The 16,851-nt window shown below is 43.7% G+C and overlaps 1 protein-coding gene across 1 annotated transcript in view; it reads left to right on the plus strand.

Moving 5' to 3' along the window:
* CNBD1 (cyclic nucleotide binding domain containing 1) overlaps window positions 1-16,851 on the plus strand; it is a 196,692-nt gene that overhangs the window by 173,243 nt on the left and 6,598 nt on the right. Inside the window, exon 12 of the mRNA XM_036263632.1 lies at window positions 16,101-16,160. Coding sequence (XP_036119525.1) covers window positions 16,101-16,160 — 60 coding nt within the window. The remainder of the gene's footprint in view (window positions 1-16,100; window positions 16,161-16,851) is intronic.

Genomic DNA, 16,851 nt, shown 5'->3' on the forward strand with positions numbered 1-16,851 from the left:
TCCTGCTGTCCCCTTCAGAGAGCCTGTCTGTACGGCTTGGGAAATGCGCAGAGAGCCAAGGCGGCTGTCGCTCTCCTCCGCTGTGTGATGGTGACCAAGGTGTCAGGTCTTCCTGTTGGGCACGCTTTGGTCTGGACTTAACAGAACGTTTGAGACATTTACCAGAACTGTACAGCTTACCTGTCCTGACAACCCCAGGGAGGTCATGATCCCAAATTTCGACAACAAATGTTGTAACTCTATCTAGTAGGAAAAGTGATATATTCATTTTTTTATTTCTTAGCTATAAATGACAACTGATATATGCCATGCTCTATCGTTGATGCGGACGTCACTCCATGCTCATAATTTCTGAAGTGCGAAGACCTTCTAATGGCTTTTCTTTTCAGAACCAAAGGCATCAATTCTAAGGAAGTCATGAATTACCACTCAAGAACAGAATGCCTTTTTAATATGGCTTTTTTTTTTTTTTAATCCTCACCCAAGGACACTTTTTACGTTTATCTTCAGATAGAGCAGGAGGGAGAGAGGGAGGAAGAGAAAGAGAAACATCGATGGGAAAGGGACACATCGAGTGGTTGCCACCTGCACGACCCCAAACGGAGCCAGGGACAAACCGCAACCGAGGTACGTGCCCTTAGTGGGAACCGAACCTGGTCCGCAGGCCGATGCTCCAACTGCTGAGCACACCAGCCAGGGCAATATGGCTTCTTTATTCATACATTGGAGGACGTTTTTTCACATTTAAAGGATTTAAGAAAAATGTGAAGTCTTTTATGTATCCAGATTTTGTTTCAAATTAGTGATCAATATACACGTGACTCAGGTTTAACTCCCATGATGACTCTGAATATAGGTTATGAGAAAGAGAGAGTTGAGAAAGAGAGAGTCTGAGAGCTGGGGTGGTAGAGAGAGAATTGGGCAAGTTGACCTCACGAGGGAGATAAAGCAATGATACAAATTAACCAAGTCGTGATTACTGTAATCCCAGAAGTTTCTACACATAAACATTGAAATACAGTGTGACGTGACCACTGCTTGCTTCCCTTTATTGTTTTTATTTCCTTGTAGACATTTGTATTGAAGTATAATGTGCATATAAGACAGGAGTGCAGTTCTTAACTGTCCAGGTCAGCTAACTGAGCTGCGGTGACGTCCACCATGTGACCATTACAGGGTTGACAGATGCATGATGGGGAGCATTGCCAGTACCCCAAAGCCTCCCTCATTTCCACCCCACAGCCTGTGTTTCCCCCAAAGGTAATAATTAGTCCTTCTCTCTCATCACAGGCTACTATTTCCCCCTCTTGAACTTCATGTAAGTGGAATTACAGAGTATGCATTATTTTGTCCTTGGCTTCCCCTACCCCTATATAATATCTGTGCCATTTATCCATGCTGTTATAGGTGCATTGATAAATGGTAGTACTTGGTGTAAATATGCTACCATTCCATGGTACAAGTCTACACAATTGACGTTACCATTTATGGGTGTTTGGTTGTTAAGAACAAAGCTGCCGGCCCCAGTCCCAGGTAAGATGGAATGAACACACTCCTCCCTCTTGCTCACTAAATGAAGCTATCACACCTGGATAGAAGCATCAGGAAGTGGTTGGGCATTCCCAAGGTGAATAGTGTCAGGTAGATTGGGGAAGAAAGCAAAAACTCAAAGTAGCACCAAACCAGCAGTGAGCTTACCAGAGACAAATGAAATGAATGTAAGTTTATAAATTTGTTTAAAAAGACTCTGAGCTCACATGTGAGCTGGAAATGCATAGACCTATTCCTGGTCAGATTTAAAAAGGACTTTGAGGATGAGCCAACAGATAGGCGCCACCCAGGCTGGCCATGGGTGGCACACGGAGACAGACCTGAAGAGCCCTTCAAAGTCTTTGAAAACTTCAATGACAGTGGACACACAGCAGTGTGTTGCAACCTGCAGCCTGAACCTAACCAATCTGTTGCCTCTTTAAACAAAAACAGGATCATTCTCAATAGGATTTAAACACACCCACCCACACTCACATGATATAAAAATGTACATAATTCTGGTGAACACAGTCATGCCATCTGCGCATAAGGGCCGGTGTATTTAATCTTTTTTTTATTCCTTACATTTAAAAAATGTTCCCTTAAGTCATTATGTCAGAAAGCACAACTGATACAATATTTAGAAATTTCAGTGTTTCACCATGTTAACTGCATGAAAACATATTTATATGTATATTCTCTTTGTCAGATCAAGAAAATTCTCCACAATTATGGTTTGTTAAGGTATTTTTTTTTTTTTTTATCACAACCAGAATTGAGTTTTACCAAATGTCTGTTCTGCATCTATTGAGGAGAATATGAAAATTTCTTTATTTTTTTAAGATAAGACACTAAGCTTTTCTCATATTCAATTGATGGCCCACTGTAATAAAACCAACTTGGTATTATTTTATTATAATACTAAAAGGATATAGTAATTTCTTATTTAAAACAAATGGAACTGTGTGAGATAATGGATATTTTTATTGTGTTAATTAACTTGGTTATGATAAGCATTTTACCATATGTATGTATATCAAATAATCAGGTTGTAAACTTTAAATATTTATAGTTGTATTTGTCAATTATACTTAAGTAAAGAAGGGGAAAAGAAATCAAATAAAATACTGTTGAAACCATAAAAGATTTAGGTACAATATAAACTAAAAATGACTGTCGAGAAAAACCAAAGACAAAAAATGTAGTGATATACCATGTTCATGGATTGAAAGACTCAAAATTGTTAACATGGCAATCATTACCAATTTGATTTATAATTAAATGCAATTATACTACAAGTCCCAGGATACTTTTCTCTAGAAATTGACAAATTTATTATGCAAATTAATATGGAAATGCAAAGTACACAGAATAGCCAAAACACTCCAGAGATAGATGAGCACAATTTAGAAACCAACAAACCATATTTCCAGACGTACTGTAGAGCTTCATTGACCAAGTGATATTGGCATGAGGATGGACAGGGGTCACTGGGGCTGCAGGTACGATACAGAAGTACACTCGTGCCTACGTGGTCAGAGAGCTTGCCAAGCACTCTAATGAGGAGAGGATAGCCTTTCCGGCACACCGTGCTGGAAATAGTGGGCATATGTATGGAAAAATATAAGCCTCGTCCCTTACCCCACTTTATGTACACAATTTAACTAAAGAATGCAATTGGAGTAGACAAAGATTTATGAGATAGGAGACAGAAAACAGGAATCATATGAAGAAAAATTGATAGCCCTGGCTAGGTGGTTCAGTTGGTTGGAGCATCATCCATGGAATGAATGGTCATGAGTTTGATTCGATTCCTGGAACATAACTGTGTTGCAGGTTTGATTCCCAGTTGGGGCTTATATGGGAGACAACTGATCAATGTTTTTCTCTCTCTCTCTCTCTCTCTCTCTCTCTCTCTCTGTCTCTCTCTCTCTCCCTGTCTCTCTAAAACCAATGAAAACATATTCTCTGGTGAGGATAAAATAAAAAAGTAAACCATACACTGGGAGAATACATTTGCAAAATATATATGTAATAAAGGGCTTTAATTCAGAATATAAAAACATCTCTTAATAAAGGAAAAACAAAGATAAACGAATTAAAACATGGTCAAAATTTTGAGCACACATGTCAGAAAATACCACTTATAAATAATCAAAAAACACATGAAGAAATGTTCAACATAATTAGTCTCCAAGGTAATAAATAATAAAGCTATAATAAAATATCACTACACATGTAATAAGTTATAAAGACTGACAATACTAAGAGTTGGCTGGGATGTGAAATCACTGGGACTCTTGTATATTTGTTGGTGGGAATGAATTATGATACATCCTCTTTGGAAAACAGTCTGGCAAAATTATAGAGGCTCTGAATGACATTATTTTCCTCCAGAGAGCATTACATTATTTTTCTAGTTAGCAGAAAGGTTGTGGGAAGACCATCTTGATTTAATCATGACTTGTCTATTTCTGGGTTTCCCTTCTAATGTGTAGACTTCTAGTGTCTCCTCTCAAAGCCTGGGGTTCTATGAAAATCATCTACTATTTGAAGTTATGCATTTTACAAATATAGTCTAAAGTTGTTCCCAGCATGAAGGATATCATTATTAAAATTCTAGTCCTTTTCTTTAAGGAGCTCAGGATTAAGAGTTGAACCTAACTAGCATTAACCTGTAAAAATAGTAGCTACATTTGTTTGTTTTACAGCAGTGGGAAAGATACAGAGACACTAACATACTCTTGTTTTTTGTCTTCTCTACTTTAGATTTTGAAATTAAAAAATGTTTATCTTCTCAAACACTTCCTGTTGACTGCCTCAGTAATTTGGCAGCCAGCCCGCAGATTTTGTCTATCATGAGTATAGTCCTCCTCTGACCCCTTCCAGCCTCTGTATGGGGCAGAGTGCGTTCTTCCCAAGAGCAACGGGGCCGGAGGGAGGATGGCGGACCTGCTGACGGACACCACAGAGGCAGGGCCCTTCACGAGGAATTCCTCGCAGCCCTGAGGAACAAGCGGCTTTTCCAGATGCAGATGGTGGGAAGCGGGAGGAGGGCCTATAGTTTATTTTTAAATTTTTTTCTTTATGGATTTTAGAGAGAGAGGAAGGAAGAGGGAGAGAGATAGAAACACTGATGAGAGAGAACATAGATTGGCCGCTTCCTGCCTGCCCCCCACTGGGGATCGGGCCCACAACATGGGCATGTGCCCTGGCCAGGAATCGAACTGGTGACCTCTTGGTGCAGGGTCGATGCTCAACCACTGAACTACACTAGTCCGGTGGACCTATAGTTTGAACATGGCCTGAGTCATTGATTCAGTAAGGACAACACAAGGTTGAAATGGAGAGAATGTGACGGGTATTTATAGCAGACAAGTCTGAGAAGTAGTCTGGTGGTGTATTTTGCAGGTGACTTGATTTTTCTGTAGCCAAATCCTCTCCCACCATCACTAGGGTTCCACTGAGGTTTCTGTGTAGGAAGGTGAGCACAGGAAGGGTTAATACTGGTTACTCTGCCAGCTCTACTTAGCTCAGTGACTTCCATACAGGTGTATTGAAATGATGTAATAGATTGTAATTCCTCAGTGATGGAACTGAAATATAATCTATAACCTTTATGTGACATTGATTTTTGGTATTTTTGGAGGGTTTCTATGTCTACGTATAGTGACAAAGGGTGCTACCAAACTCCCAAGTCTTTAGTCTGTAAAACTGTTTTTTTTTTTCTTCCTTTTTTTTTCTCTCTTGACCTTACAGAGCCCCAGATCATTGAACTTTTGGGCTCTCAGCAAAGGACATCTGTTCAGTTGAGCTTTTTGTAATTGGTATGTTAATTAAAAATGACTTTACGCGTTTAGCATTTTGTTTATTTTTCATGATACATATGGCCCGTGGCATTTCACAATGGGTGTTGTCCTCACGATCTCAAGTACAAGTCAGCAAAGCAAGCTATTCATGATTGCTTCCGGGCTTGGAGTCTGTGTGATGTCACCCTGATCGGTGCTTCGCCTTTCTCCAGCCAGAATGTTCTGGGATTTCCTCCAGGATAAAGATTAGCTCAGTGGGGTTCCTGCATCTGTCACATCTGGACTGTGTCGGTGGAGCCCAGCCAGCGCCGAGTCGGCGCGAGGGCTGCAGTTTCCACGAAGCAAGACAGCTGCTCAGGTTCTGCAGCCAGAGCGTATTACCCAAGTCTCTACTTTGGAGGCAGAATTCTGGAACAGTGTTTTTATTACGCACACTGACACCAACCACAGAATAATCAGGACAAGTTACACGAAGCTGGAGCCCAGGCAGCCTGTCGTGGAATGCAGGAGGAAGGAGGTCCCGGTCCTCCTTTGGAATCGTGGCTTCTAAAGAGATACAACAGATAGCTTGTGAGAGGAGAGCGTAAAGCCATACATGATGACGGTAAAATGCAGGGCAACAAGGACCAAAACTGCACTGAACCTGCCTGAATATCTATGTAACCTGTTGAAAATTCTCCTCTGACTGCTCCCCACCCCGCCCTAGCCAACCCCTCACGGAGGGGTGTCCATTTCTGAAAATGCAGAAGGTTGGTGATGAACTGAGCTGTGAAATAGTTCCTCAGGCAACAATGTATCATAAAAATGAAGATTGATTATGTTTATAGACAAAGATAGATAGAGGTAGATGTAAATGTAGATATAGATGAGGGTGTGGACGTGGCTGAGGACATGGGTGTGGACGTGGACAAGGATGTGGGTGTGGACGTGGATGTGGGCATACGTGTACATAGATGTAGATGTGTAGCATTTCCCGACAGCCTTACACTTTCACATTTAAATGCAATGCTCAATATTCCAACTGGGACAAACACATACTGGAGTCCCTCTGGTCATATTTACTAGATGCTTTACATTCAATCACTGAAATCCTCAAAACAATTCTACGAGGTTGTTGCTATTGTCATTTCTGCTTCCAGGGGGAGGGGACGGAGGCAGAGGAAGGTAGCCAGTCGTCTCAGGTCACCTGGCGGCAGAGGCCTGGGCGAATCTGAGAGCTGGTGATGGTCCAGGGCGCCTGGCTCCGACCCACTCAGGACTGTATCTTGAGTAATCCCTCTAGAAATGCCATGTTTTATGTTAATACTTCATACTTTGGAAGCTGTAGGTAATCTTAAGTGACCCCCACTTTGATGTGAAGATGGCACCGTTTCCCCCATTGACTGTACGTATCCCAGACTCCCGTCGACTTTGCTCTCAGAACCCTGTCAGCGGCGGGAGGTGGGCCGAGGGGCTCTGCAATGTGTTCACAGGTCAAATCCGTCCCAGGACTGCAAATGATTTAGAAAGTCTTAGATAGATGTGGATAAAGACACCTCTAAACTCCCTCCCAAAACTAAAAGCCTTCATTTGTATCCATGGCTTCCAGGTCAGGGTCCGAGGGACTGAGCTGAGACAAGTCCCCCCACAATGTGGCCCTGCTGACTTCAGGGACCTGTCTTGCCATGTACTCGTCTTCAGTCTGTGCTCTCAATGCCTCGTCTTATTTCACACCTGCGTGCCTTTGGCTAGGCTGTGTTCCTGTTGTGCCGGCCTGGGCAGGGGGTCCCCTTCAGACCCCACACGGGAAACGTGCTCTCTGACACTTTCCCAGGGTGCTCCCCGTGGGGCAGGCTCCTCTCTCCCTCCCTGTCCCATCCTGCTTCTGTGCCTGGAGCGTCATTTAGCTTCCTTCGCCGGCCATTTAAAATGTCCTTCCCTTCTGCTAACACATAAGCTGTTTAGGTGACAGTGTCTTCATCTGTGTCTCTGACCGCTACTGAGGGGTGGCATGAGGTGAACGTGAGTCCACCTGACCCGGGGACTGGTTGTTGTTGACCTTAGGATGCTGTTTTTATATTTTAAAAGTTACGTGGTGTTTTACATAGAGATATCAAAACATAAACCGGGCCCTGGCCGGTTTGGCTCAGTGATTAGAGTGTTGGCCCACAGACCAGAGAGACCCGGGTTCAGTTCCCGCTAAGGGCACGCACCTCAGTTGCAGTTTGTCGCTGGCCCCAGTTGGGGTCGTGTGGGTGGCAACCACTCGATGTGTCTCTCTTGCATCGATGTTTCTCTCTCTCTTCCTCCCTCTCTCCCTCCTTCCCTATCTGAAGATAAGTGCAAAAATATCCTTGGGTGAGGATGAAAACAAAACACAACATGAACTGGAAGATTCTTGCAGGTGAAATGAGTGTCTTAGTTCAAGTGACACGTAACTGTTTCAGCTCCGTCCTGCAGGAGATGCAGTGCCCGTTCCTGATCAGCTCCGTCCTGCAGGAGATGCAGTGCCCGTTCCTGATCAGCTTTGTCCTGCAGGCGATGCAGTGCCCGTTCCTGATCAGCTTTGTCCTGCAGGCGATGCAGTGCCCGTTCCTGATCAGCTCCATCCTGCAGGAGATGCAGTGCCCGTTCCTGATCAGCTCCGTCCTGCAGGCGATGCAGTGCCTGTTCCTGATCAGCTCCATCCTGCAGGCGATGCAGTGCCCGTTCCTGATCAGCTCCATCCTGCAGGCGATGCAGTGCCCGTTCCTGATCAGCTCCATCCTGCAGGCGATGCAGTGCCCATTCCTGATCAGCTCCGTCCTGCAGGCGATGCAGTGCCCGTTCCTGATCAGCTTTGTCCTGCAGGCGATGCAGTGCCCGTTCCTGATCAGCTTTGTCCTGCAGGCGATGCAGTGCCTGTTCCTGATCAGCTCCATCCTGCAGGCGATGCAGTGCCCGTTACTGATCAGCCATGTTTTCATGAGAAAGCATTGCTTGCTTTGGTGTCTGGTCTGGAAACAGGAAAATCACATTATTGTTTCTCAAAATCTTCTTGGTGCCCTTAGGAGTAATTGATCTGACAGCACATCTTTACAGACCTGCGTTCTTGATATCAGAATGTCACTCTGCACCCTCCTGGGCCATCACTGTCGGCGTCTGTCAATGTCCACTTGTGCGCGGGCAGTGTGTCCTGGCAGAGACCAGGTGGGGGTTACTTGTCTTCATATACTTGACTACTTTCAAAATCTTTACCACAAGATACATTTCTATTTTTATTTTATTAAAAAATAATTTTTTTCTTTATTGATTTTAGAGAGAGAGGAAGGGAGAGGGAGAGAGAGATGGAAACATCGATGAGAGAGAACATCGACTGGTCGCTTCCTGCACGCCCCCCACCAGGGATTGGGCCCACAACCTGGGCATGTGCCTTGACTGGGAATCGAACCAGCGACCTCTTGGTGCATGGGTTGATGCTCACCCACTGAGCCACACCAGCCAGGCTCTTTTTATTTTATTAAAGATAAAAAATAAATAGCATATCTGACTGGATACAGTTCAACTACTATTTAATCAAGTTCCTTAGAAAGTATTTCATGATGGAAAAAAACAAGTTTGAAATCATTGGGGTTGAAAATCTCTTCTTTATACATTTTCTTTAATACCCTTGGCTAGAGATACCGGTTATTACTTTTTCCAAAACATTGATTCATATGTTTCAAGGATGGAATAGATAGAAGATAACAAATAAAAACTAAGGTCCTTCTTGATCTCTAATATTTTTTCCTCTTAACACAGAACATGCTGCTGGTAATTCTTAAGAAGTCACAAAAAAATGTTACTCAATGACCCAGATATATGTGTCCACTTTCCAATTCAAAACTAGCAGTCAAAAGTGAGTTGAAAATAAAATATTTTGGTACATAAAAACAAAAAAATGAAGACATAAAAAAAAACCCAGTGAGCAAAAGGCATGTAGAAACACCCAAGAAAAAGAAGATATTTAAAACTAAAAATAAATATTACTGATCATTGGAAATGTGGCTTTGCAATATCTAAATTAAAGAATTATTGATAAGAAAACAGCAACAGGATTTCTGAAATTACTAACAATTATGCACAAATTTTCCAGATGAATTAAAAAAAGAACACTGGACCCAATGGAAAGAAACCCAGCATACTGGCCTGTTTCATCCTTGTCATTCCTGTTCTACTTCCAAACTCACGTGGGGTTGGAAAGTGGATTGTGTGCACTTGGGTCCTCCAGGGCCACATGTGCACAGCAAGTCCCTGGACCTGGAGCCCACCCGGCTCCGAACTGAAGCTCGTCACTCCCACTGGGCTGTGGACTGTCTTTGTTCTGAGAGCAACGCTGACATCAGCCACGCTGAGGGCGTGGAGCCGGGCCAAGAGGCCGCTTAGTATAGTCCCCAACTGGCCAGTCTCCCAAGCAGTATTCCTTCTGTAGGGAGGGTATTGTTTTTATACCTAACACTTCTGTATCCGAGAGAATCATTGTCTGTGTTTACCAGACATCGCGTGCTTTCTGCCTTACACAGTGTCATTCTGGTCTCTGCTCACCACACCCTGCCATCCGCCCATGTCCAGCTGGGCCATCGCACTGGTGCTCACCCCGTCTGAGCGCGATGCCCCCTCCAGCTTGGTGCTCGTGAACAAACTGAGCAGGAACGTGTGTACTGGGGAAAGCTTTCCTTGGGACATAGTTCCGAATGGAAATGTACACTTGGCATTTCTTTCATAGGAGGTAGGAATGCAAGATTGAACCGCGAAGATTGACATTTTACTTTTTCTTTAATTCGGTTTGCAGGTGCTCATTTCTTCCATTTTCAGGGTAGCCAACAGAAGCAAATCAACCCATTTTCTACACAACACTGGAGTATTAGTCATAGATGTCAGGCTCTGAATAATGATGCAATCTAATATTAGGCTTTGAAAATAGAGATAGCTATTAACGTGATAGTCTGGAAATTTGGAAGACACAAGAATCTTTTCTACATTCCCCCCACATGATCAAATGCTAAGTACAATTCTCAGAGTAACAGAGTTTTGGGGATAACTCAGGGACTTTTATCTCTTTTTACTTTGACTAATTTTACTGTAAAATAAAAAGATACATTTGTTTAAAGAAGTTTAAAATAATCTCTGCACATAAAACTTTTTCAATAATTCAAATCCTAAAACTGCTTGCTGTAGTACCACACATATGTATTTTTCCCTGAGAAATTGATGTTGCCATGGGAAATTTCATGAGATTATATTGCCACCATTTTTTTCAAAAGAATAAATTCAAGCCCTGGCCGGTTTGGCTCAGAGGTTACAGCGTCGATCTGCGGTCCAGAGAGACCCGGGTTCGGTTCCCGCTAAGGGCACGTACCTCAGTTGCAGTTTGTCCCCGGCCCTGGTTGGGCGTGTGGGTGGCAACCACTCGATATGTCCCTTTCATATCAATGTTTCTCTCTCTCTCTCTCTCTCTCTCTCTCTCTCTCTCTCTCTCTCTCCTCTCTCCCTCCTACTGTATCTGAACAAAAAATGGAAAAATGTCCTCAGGTGAGGATAAAAAATAAATAAATAAATTCAAATAACAGAATCTGAGGACAATATAATGCCATTTGGAACTATGGGAGGGTCCGAAGTTCAAGGGTTTTATTAGTGGGGTATGTTACTTTTACTGCATATTTTCATGTTAAAGATTGTATTATAAATGCCAAGTATGTTGGTTCTCATCTCGCATGCTTTTCTGGTTAGGAATAGCACAAATATTCTCACAGGAGAGCTGGAACTTAACTGAAAAGGTTAGAAGATTTATATTAAGATGCTCATGACAGAGAAAAGAAAATGGATTACATTGCATCCATCATTTAAAAATGTTTATGTAGGAGCTATAAATGGCCCCTTGTCTCAGATTACAGAGTAGGGATTAACGGTTGGAAGCCACAAGAAACTATTTGAAGCTGGTATGAGCCAGCCTTCTGCGAGGCTCACATGTTCAGCGATGGTCTGGCGACCTGGTGAAACTCCACCCAGTGGAGACCACAAGTTAAGAAAAGTATCGTGGCGTTCCAGGATTGCGGTGCTAACAGAAATTATGTTTCAGGTTCTGTCTCAGAGAGCCTGCAATCTTTTCCTAAATGTTGCTTCTCTACAAATATAAGGGTCAGAGTCCCTCCTTTGCACCGAGTGAGACTCATTCTTGCCGAAGCTAGTCAATATTTTGCTTCTGATGACCAACAGATGCTGTTCTTTGTTGTCATCTCTCTCATCCAGTACACCCTTAATAATTTTCTAAAATTATAAAAACAGGACAGTGCGGTTTGATTTTATTTATGCTTTATCTGTTAGACAATGTTACTGATTTCTCAGCACATGAATGTTTTGTTTCGATGACAAAAATTGAATACACCTGTGATTAATTTTCACTATGTGATTAGTGTAAATTGTAAAAAGCATGTATGCAATTACTACTTTCCTTCTTAATTCCAGTGCCTTGTTTTTTCCCAGAGACGATTCTTGGTGAAGGGCTTGAGAGCTTAGAGGGAGGGAAGAGTGGAACATTTGAGATAGGAAGGAGGAAAATGATTTAGCTCATATTTGCTACCTAAGTGTAGGCTCCGCAGTACCTGCAGCTGCACATTATTTCATGGGTCCTCCATTTCTTCTTCTTCTTCTTTTTTAAATTAATGAATTAATTTTTGTTACAGATGTTTCTCCTTTTTGGGTCCTCCATTTCTAACAGCATAAAACTGCATGATCTCTTAAGGGTCATTTAAATAATGTTACTGGATTGAAGGGGTCCGTTTACCTGCGTGCATCCAAGCCCAATAAGACATGAACAACAGTTTGCTTGCAGCCAAGAAAAGGGAGGATTTGTTAAGGAGATGGTGCCACGGAGTCACGGGTGAGCTAGGGGTCAAAGACCTGGCTCCCACTGGCTTCCAGGGGATGGGTTATATAGGGAAACATCATTAATCATGGGGACTAAAGGAGTTAGGGTCACGGTCGTTATTGATCGGTGGATGCTAGGGTAGGGGTACTTGATCATTGCGTCTGGTGCTGATGTCAGCTATGGAGTTGTTCTGTCCAACTTCGCAAGGATTTGTTCTGTGGGACTGCACTGCTTTCCTGAGTCTGGAGCTAAACTACACTGAGGCCAGGATATTGTCTTTAGTTTGATTGACGCCTCTGTGGTATCTGTAGTCAATAGACCCAGGACCTTGTTTCCAAGGCTACTGGAGGCTAACCAGAACCTCCTTGTCCTGAGGGCTTAACGATGAAGCCAGGGGGAGGTGGGTGAGTCAGGGCACTGAGTTGAGGCCAGTTTGAGACAAAGGAAAAAAAAAAAAAAAAAAGCCCAGCTCTTGTGGCTGAATCATTGAGCATAGACCCATGTACCAAGAGGTGGCCAGTTTAATTCCCAGTCAGGGCATGTGCCCAGGTTGTAGGCCGGATCCCCGGTGGGGGGGCTTGCTGGAGGCAGTCAATCGATGTGCTCTCTCATTGATGTTTCTATCTCTCTCTCTCCCTCTCCCTTCTTATGGCTCTAAAATCAATAAAGAAAATTATTTTTTTAAAGGAAAAAATCAAAATAAAAGGCCAGATTAAAGAGAAAATATTTTATGCATGGTTTCAATAAGAATGGGAGAAAATGCATGTTGTATAGAACCTCCTTACATAAAGAACTCCTGATAACAAAATCTGAATGTCTTACACTATACCACCACCACCAAAAAAGCCAGATTTCTCACTTTAAAATCTCAATATCGATCGGAATTTACTAGTTTTCAACATGTTTCTATTTTACAAAAACAAGCCATTATTCACTTTACAGATTACATATGTCTTAGCATCAACAACAACATGCGTGTAGGAGGGCTTCCTCTGTCTTTCCCGTTTCCTGCCCTCCTGGCTGTTCGTTCTTTGTCCCCCGGAGGGGCCACGTGCCTGCAGGGAGGGGACTGGGAGCCTGAGCGCCTGAGTCCTGGGCAGTGGCCTGGGGGGACGGCTCATGCAGCTGGGGCAGGATGCAGGTGCGCAGGCGCAGTCCGCACAGTGGGCGGGGCCGAGTCTGGGCCCCAGGAGCAGCGTCCACGCAGGAGAGCTCCAGAGATCTCAGAGGCGGGAGTTCCACGTGGGTCTGAGCTGGAGCAGGAGACTGAGCACTCTTTGTGGGGTGCAGGCCCAGGGTGAAACCTTCATTCAGGTGAGTGATGTTTAATGCGTGGCTGTCAAAGTCCAGTGACTGTGAGGGGGGCCTCTTTAACTCCTCCCCCCACAGGGAGGGAGGGCAGGAAGGAAGGAAAGGAGGGAGGGTGGAAGGGAGGGAGGAAGGAAGGAGAGAGAGATGTTCGGTGTAGTTGGAATTCATAGATGTTCGGTGAAAATGCATAATCCACATGTTTTACTCTATTAATTTGTTTATTTGATTATTATTTTATTTACTATAACAACTTGACTCTTACTATTTGATATCAAGGACCATATTTTGGAAGGAAGGAAAGAAAGAAGGAAGAAAGAAAGGAAGGAAGGCAAAATGACTAGATTTCTCTTTTCATTTACTGAGCACCTGCTGTCTCCTCCACCAGCGTCCAGTGATTGAGGTTTCCGGAGGGAGGAACACGTGCTGTGACGTCAGGTGCTCCGGGGGAGCAAGTCCTCGGAGAGGCTGGTGCCCGAGTACCATTATAATGGATAATGGAGGAAGCTACTTGCAATCTTTAGACAAAGGGGATTAAGCGATTATTGTGATGGTTCAGATAAAGTACTTTTGCATGTTACTCTCTTTTATTCTGTTCTTTTATGTAGAAATAGTTTGAAAATAATTAAGTTAGTTATGGTTTAAAGAAATCGAATGGATCATTGCTATTACTTTGGAAAGAAAGTAGTTTGGTGCAGCATGGAGCCTGCAATTCGGGGGCTGTTATCTGCTACGGGAGTGACATGCGGCTCTTGCAGAGCCCAGGGTGCCATCAGGAAACCCGCCCGCCCGTCAGCATGTCCCAGACCAGAGGGGCCGGGACTCCACTCCGACACGTGTCCGTGTGTCGCCCTGGATATCAGCTGGTGGTGGACATCTGCTTTCTGTTTTCGCTGGGAGACGTCTCATTCAGACTGCCAGAAAGAGAGCGGGGTCCCTGGCTGGATGCGACGTGAGGTCCCCCGGCGGCTGTCCTCGAGGGAGGAGTGATGTCAGGAAAGCCGCAGGCACTCGGGTCATCTCAAGGCTCCGTCACACTGGGAGTCCTGGTTTCAGAAGAGATTGCCAAACTCTCATAAATCCACCAAGAAAAACAAAAGTGGTTTGTAGAGCGTTTATCCTCCGGGAGCCCTGCAAACTGATACTTTCTGAATGCTGAAGGGAAACCATGAGTAATGAACAAGGTCCGCGTCCTGCGGCTGAATCGGCCGGTCTGAGGGGCGTCCAGTGTAGTTTGAATTCACAGGGGCTCCGCGAAAGTGAATGACCCACATGCCTTACTCTAATAATTAGCTTATTTGATTATTTTATTAACTATAACAACTTATTGTTTATCATAGTGAACAACTGGAAACTTGCCATTTGATATCAAAGACCATATTGCGGACAAGAAATAAGCTATTTTACCTTCTGTGTCTTGAAGATCCTCATTATATGATAATGTATGGAATCCGATTCCTTACCGTTTGATAGTTTCGATCCTGCGTGGGCTGGAAGGCACCCCTGCAGGTTTTCATATGAATGGTTGGAATACGAAGTGTGCAGTCTTTTCCGCTTAAGGAATCGTCTTTATAGTCCTGTGTTTAATCTTGTCCTCAAGTGTAAAAACACCCTTTTTACTATAGTTGGTTTTGTTTTTTACATGTATTATATAAACATATAGGTAGACCTGTATCCATTAATTATGTTCACAGTTTGGATTTAAATACAATTAAAAATGAAAAGAGATGAAAAAAATGAAGGGACAAGCCTCAATGTGACACAGCACCAGAGAAATCATGTTGGCCAAGTGTTCACTTAAAACATGGGAGCAGCCCTGGCCAGTTTGGCTCAGCGGTTAGAGCGTCGGTCTGCGGTCCGGAGAGACCAGGGTTCGGTTCCCGCTAAGGGCATGTACCTCGGTTGCAGTTTGTCCCCGGCCCTGGTTGGTCGTGCGGGTGGCAGCCACTCGATGTGTCCCTTCACGTCGATGTTTCTCTCTCTCTCTCCCTTCCTCTCTCTCCCTCCCACTCTATCTGTACAAAAAATGGAAAAGTATCTTCGGGTGAGGATAAAACAACAACAACAACAAAAAACATGGGAGCAGGTCCAGTTTCACCCGTTTCTTGTTGCTACTGGGATGTAAAAGTGCCTGAACTCTGGGTGTGTGTCAGGTGTGCAAGTACAGTGTCCCTCGCCGCTGCGCTGGCCTTCCGCGGCTTCGCTCTGTCGGCTTCCCGGCTGTAGGAAGAACCCTACTTCGTGGAAATTCACTGATCGGGTCCGTCTGGAACTGACGCACCGCAATAAACGAGGGCCAACTGTATAAACTAAATCATTTATGTATTTGATAATTATTGTCCTAAGCTGCCAGTAGGACTATATTTCAAGACCCTGTTTGCCCTGGGAGATCCGATCTGCCTTCCTGTCCAGTGTCAAGCAAGGCGGCTGGTCTCCCCCCTGAGCCACTCCGGTGATTCACCAGCTGCCCACGGCGGCCACGGTTTGCTGTGACGGTGAATGTCGTGGTTTGAATCACAGTACAGAACACTAAACATTTTTATACATCTTGGCCCATTTAATCATTCTCATCTTACGTTTTCTTGCAGGAGGATGTAAAAAACGAATATTTACAAAAGGAGCTACAAAAGGAATGGAAAAATTTCAAGGTATGTTGCTGTATATTGCAATAAAATGTATGGGTAATACACCATTCTTTCCTTGGGGTAGACTGTACTTAATTAGGGATAACCTTTCCAGAGAGCATGCATATTAAGGGAAACAAAGTAATTAGAATAAATTATGTTAAAGAAAATATTTCTACTGAAAAATATATTTTTTCGTTCCTCATAGCTGAATGCCCTTGTAAAAGACATGCAGAATAAATTTGTAGTAACTCCATTCTTTCTCTCTAAACCAGTGGTTCCCAACCTTCCTGATGCCGTGACCCTTTAGTACAGCTCCTCATGTTGTGGTGACCCCCAACCATAAAATTATTTTTGTTACTACTTCATAACTGTAATTTTGCTACTGTTATGTCTTAGGCAACCCCTGTGAAAGGGTCGTTTGACCCCCAAAGGGCTCGCGACCCCCAGGGTGAGAACCGCTGCTCTAACTGAGAGGACAGATGCATTAAGTAGCCACTGTGTGCTAAACAGTGTGTCTGTGTTGTGTCGTTTAACCCCTTTAACCACAATTACCACTTTTCTTCTTTGTGGATGTGGAAGGTCAGGACTGGAGAGATTAAGAAACCTGTTCAGGTCACACAGACAGTTAATGGAATTGCATTTACCCATTTACAGGTACAGGGAGATCTCTGCAATTGTATGTGGTTTCTACGAGGGCCCTAGAATGTCCTTT

The sequence above is a fragment of the Molossus molossus genome, unplaced genomic scaffold, assembly GCF_014108415.1.
Source record: "Molossus molossus isolate mMolMol1 unplaced genomic scaffold, mMolMol1.p scaffold_m16_p_16, whole genome shotgun sequence".
NCBI lineage: Eukaryota > Metazoa > Chordata > Mammalia > Chiroptera > Molossidae > Molossus > Molossus molossus.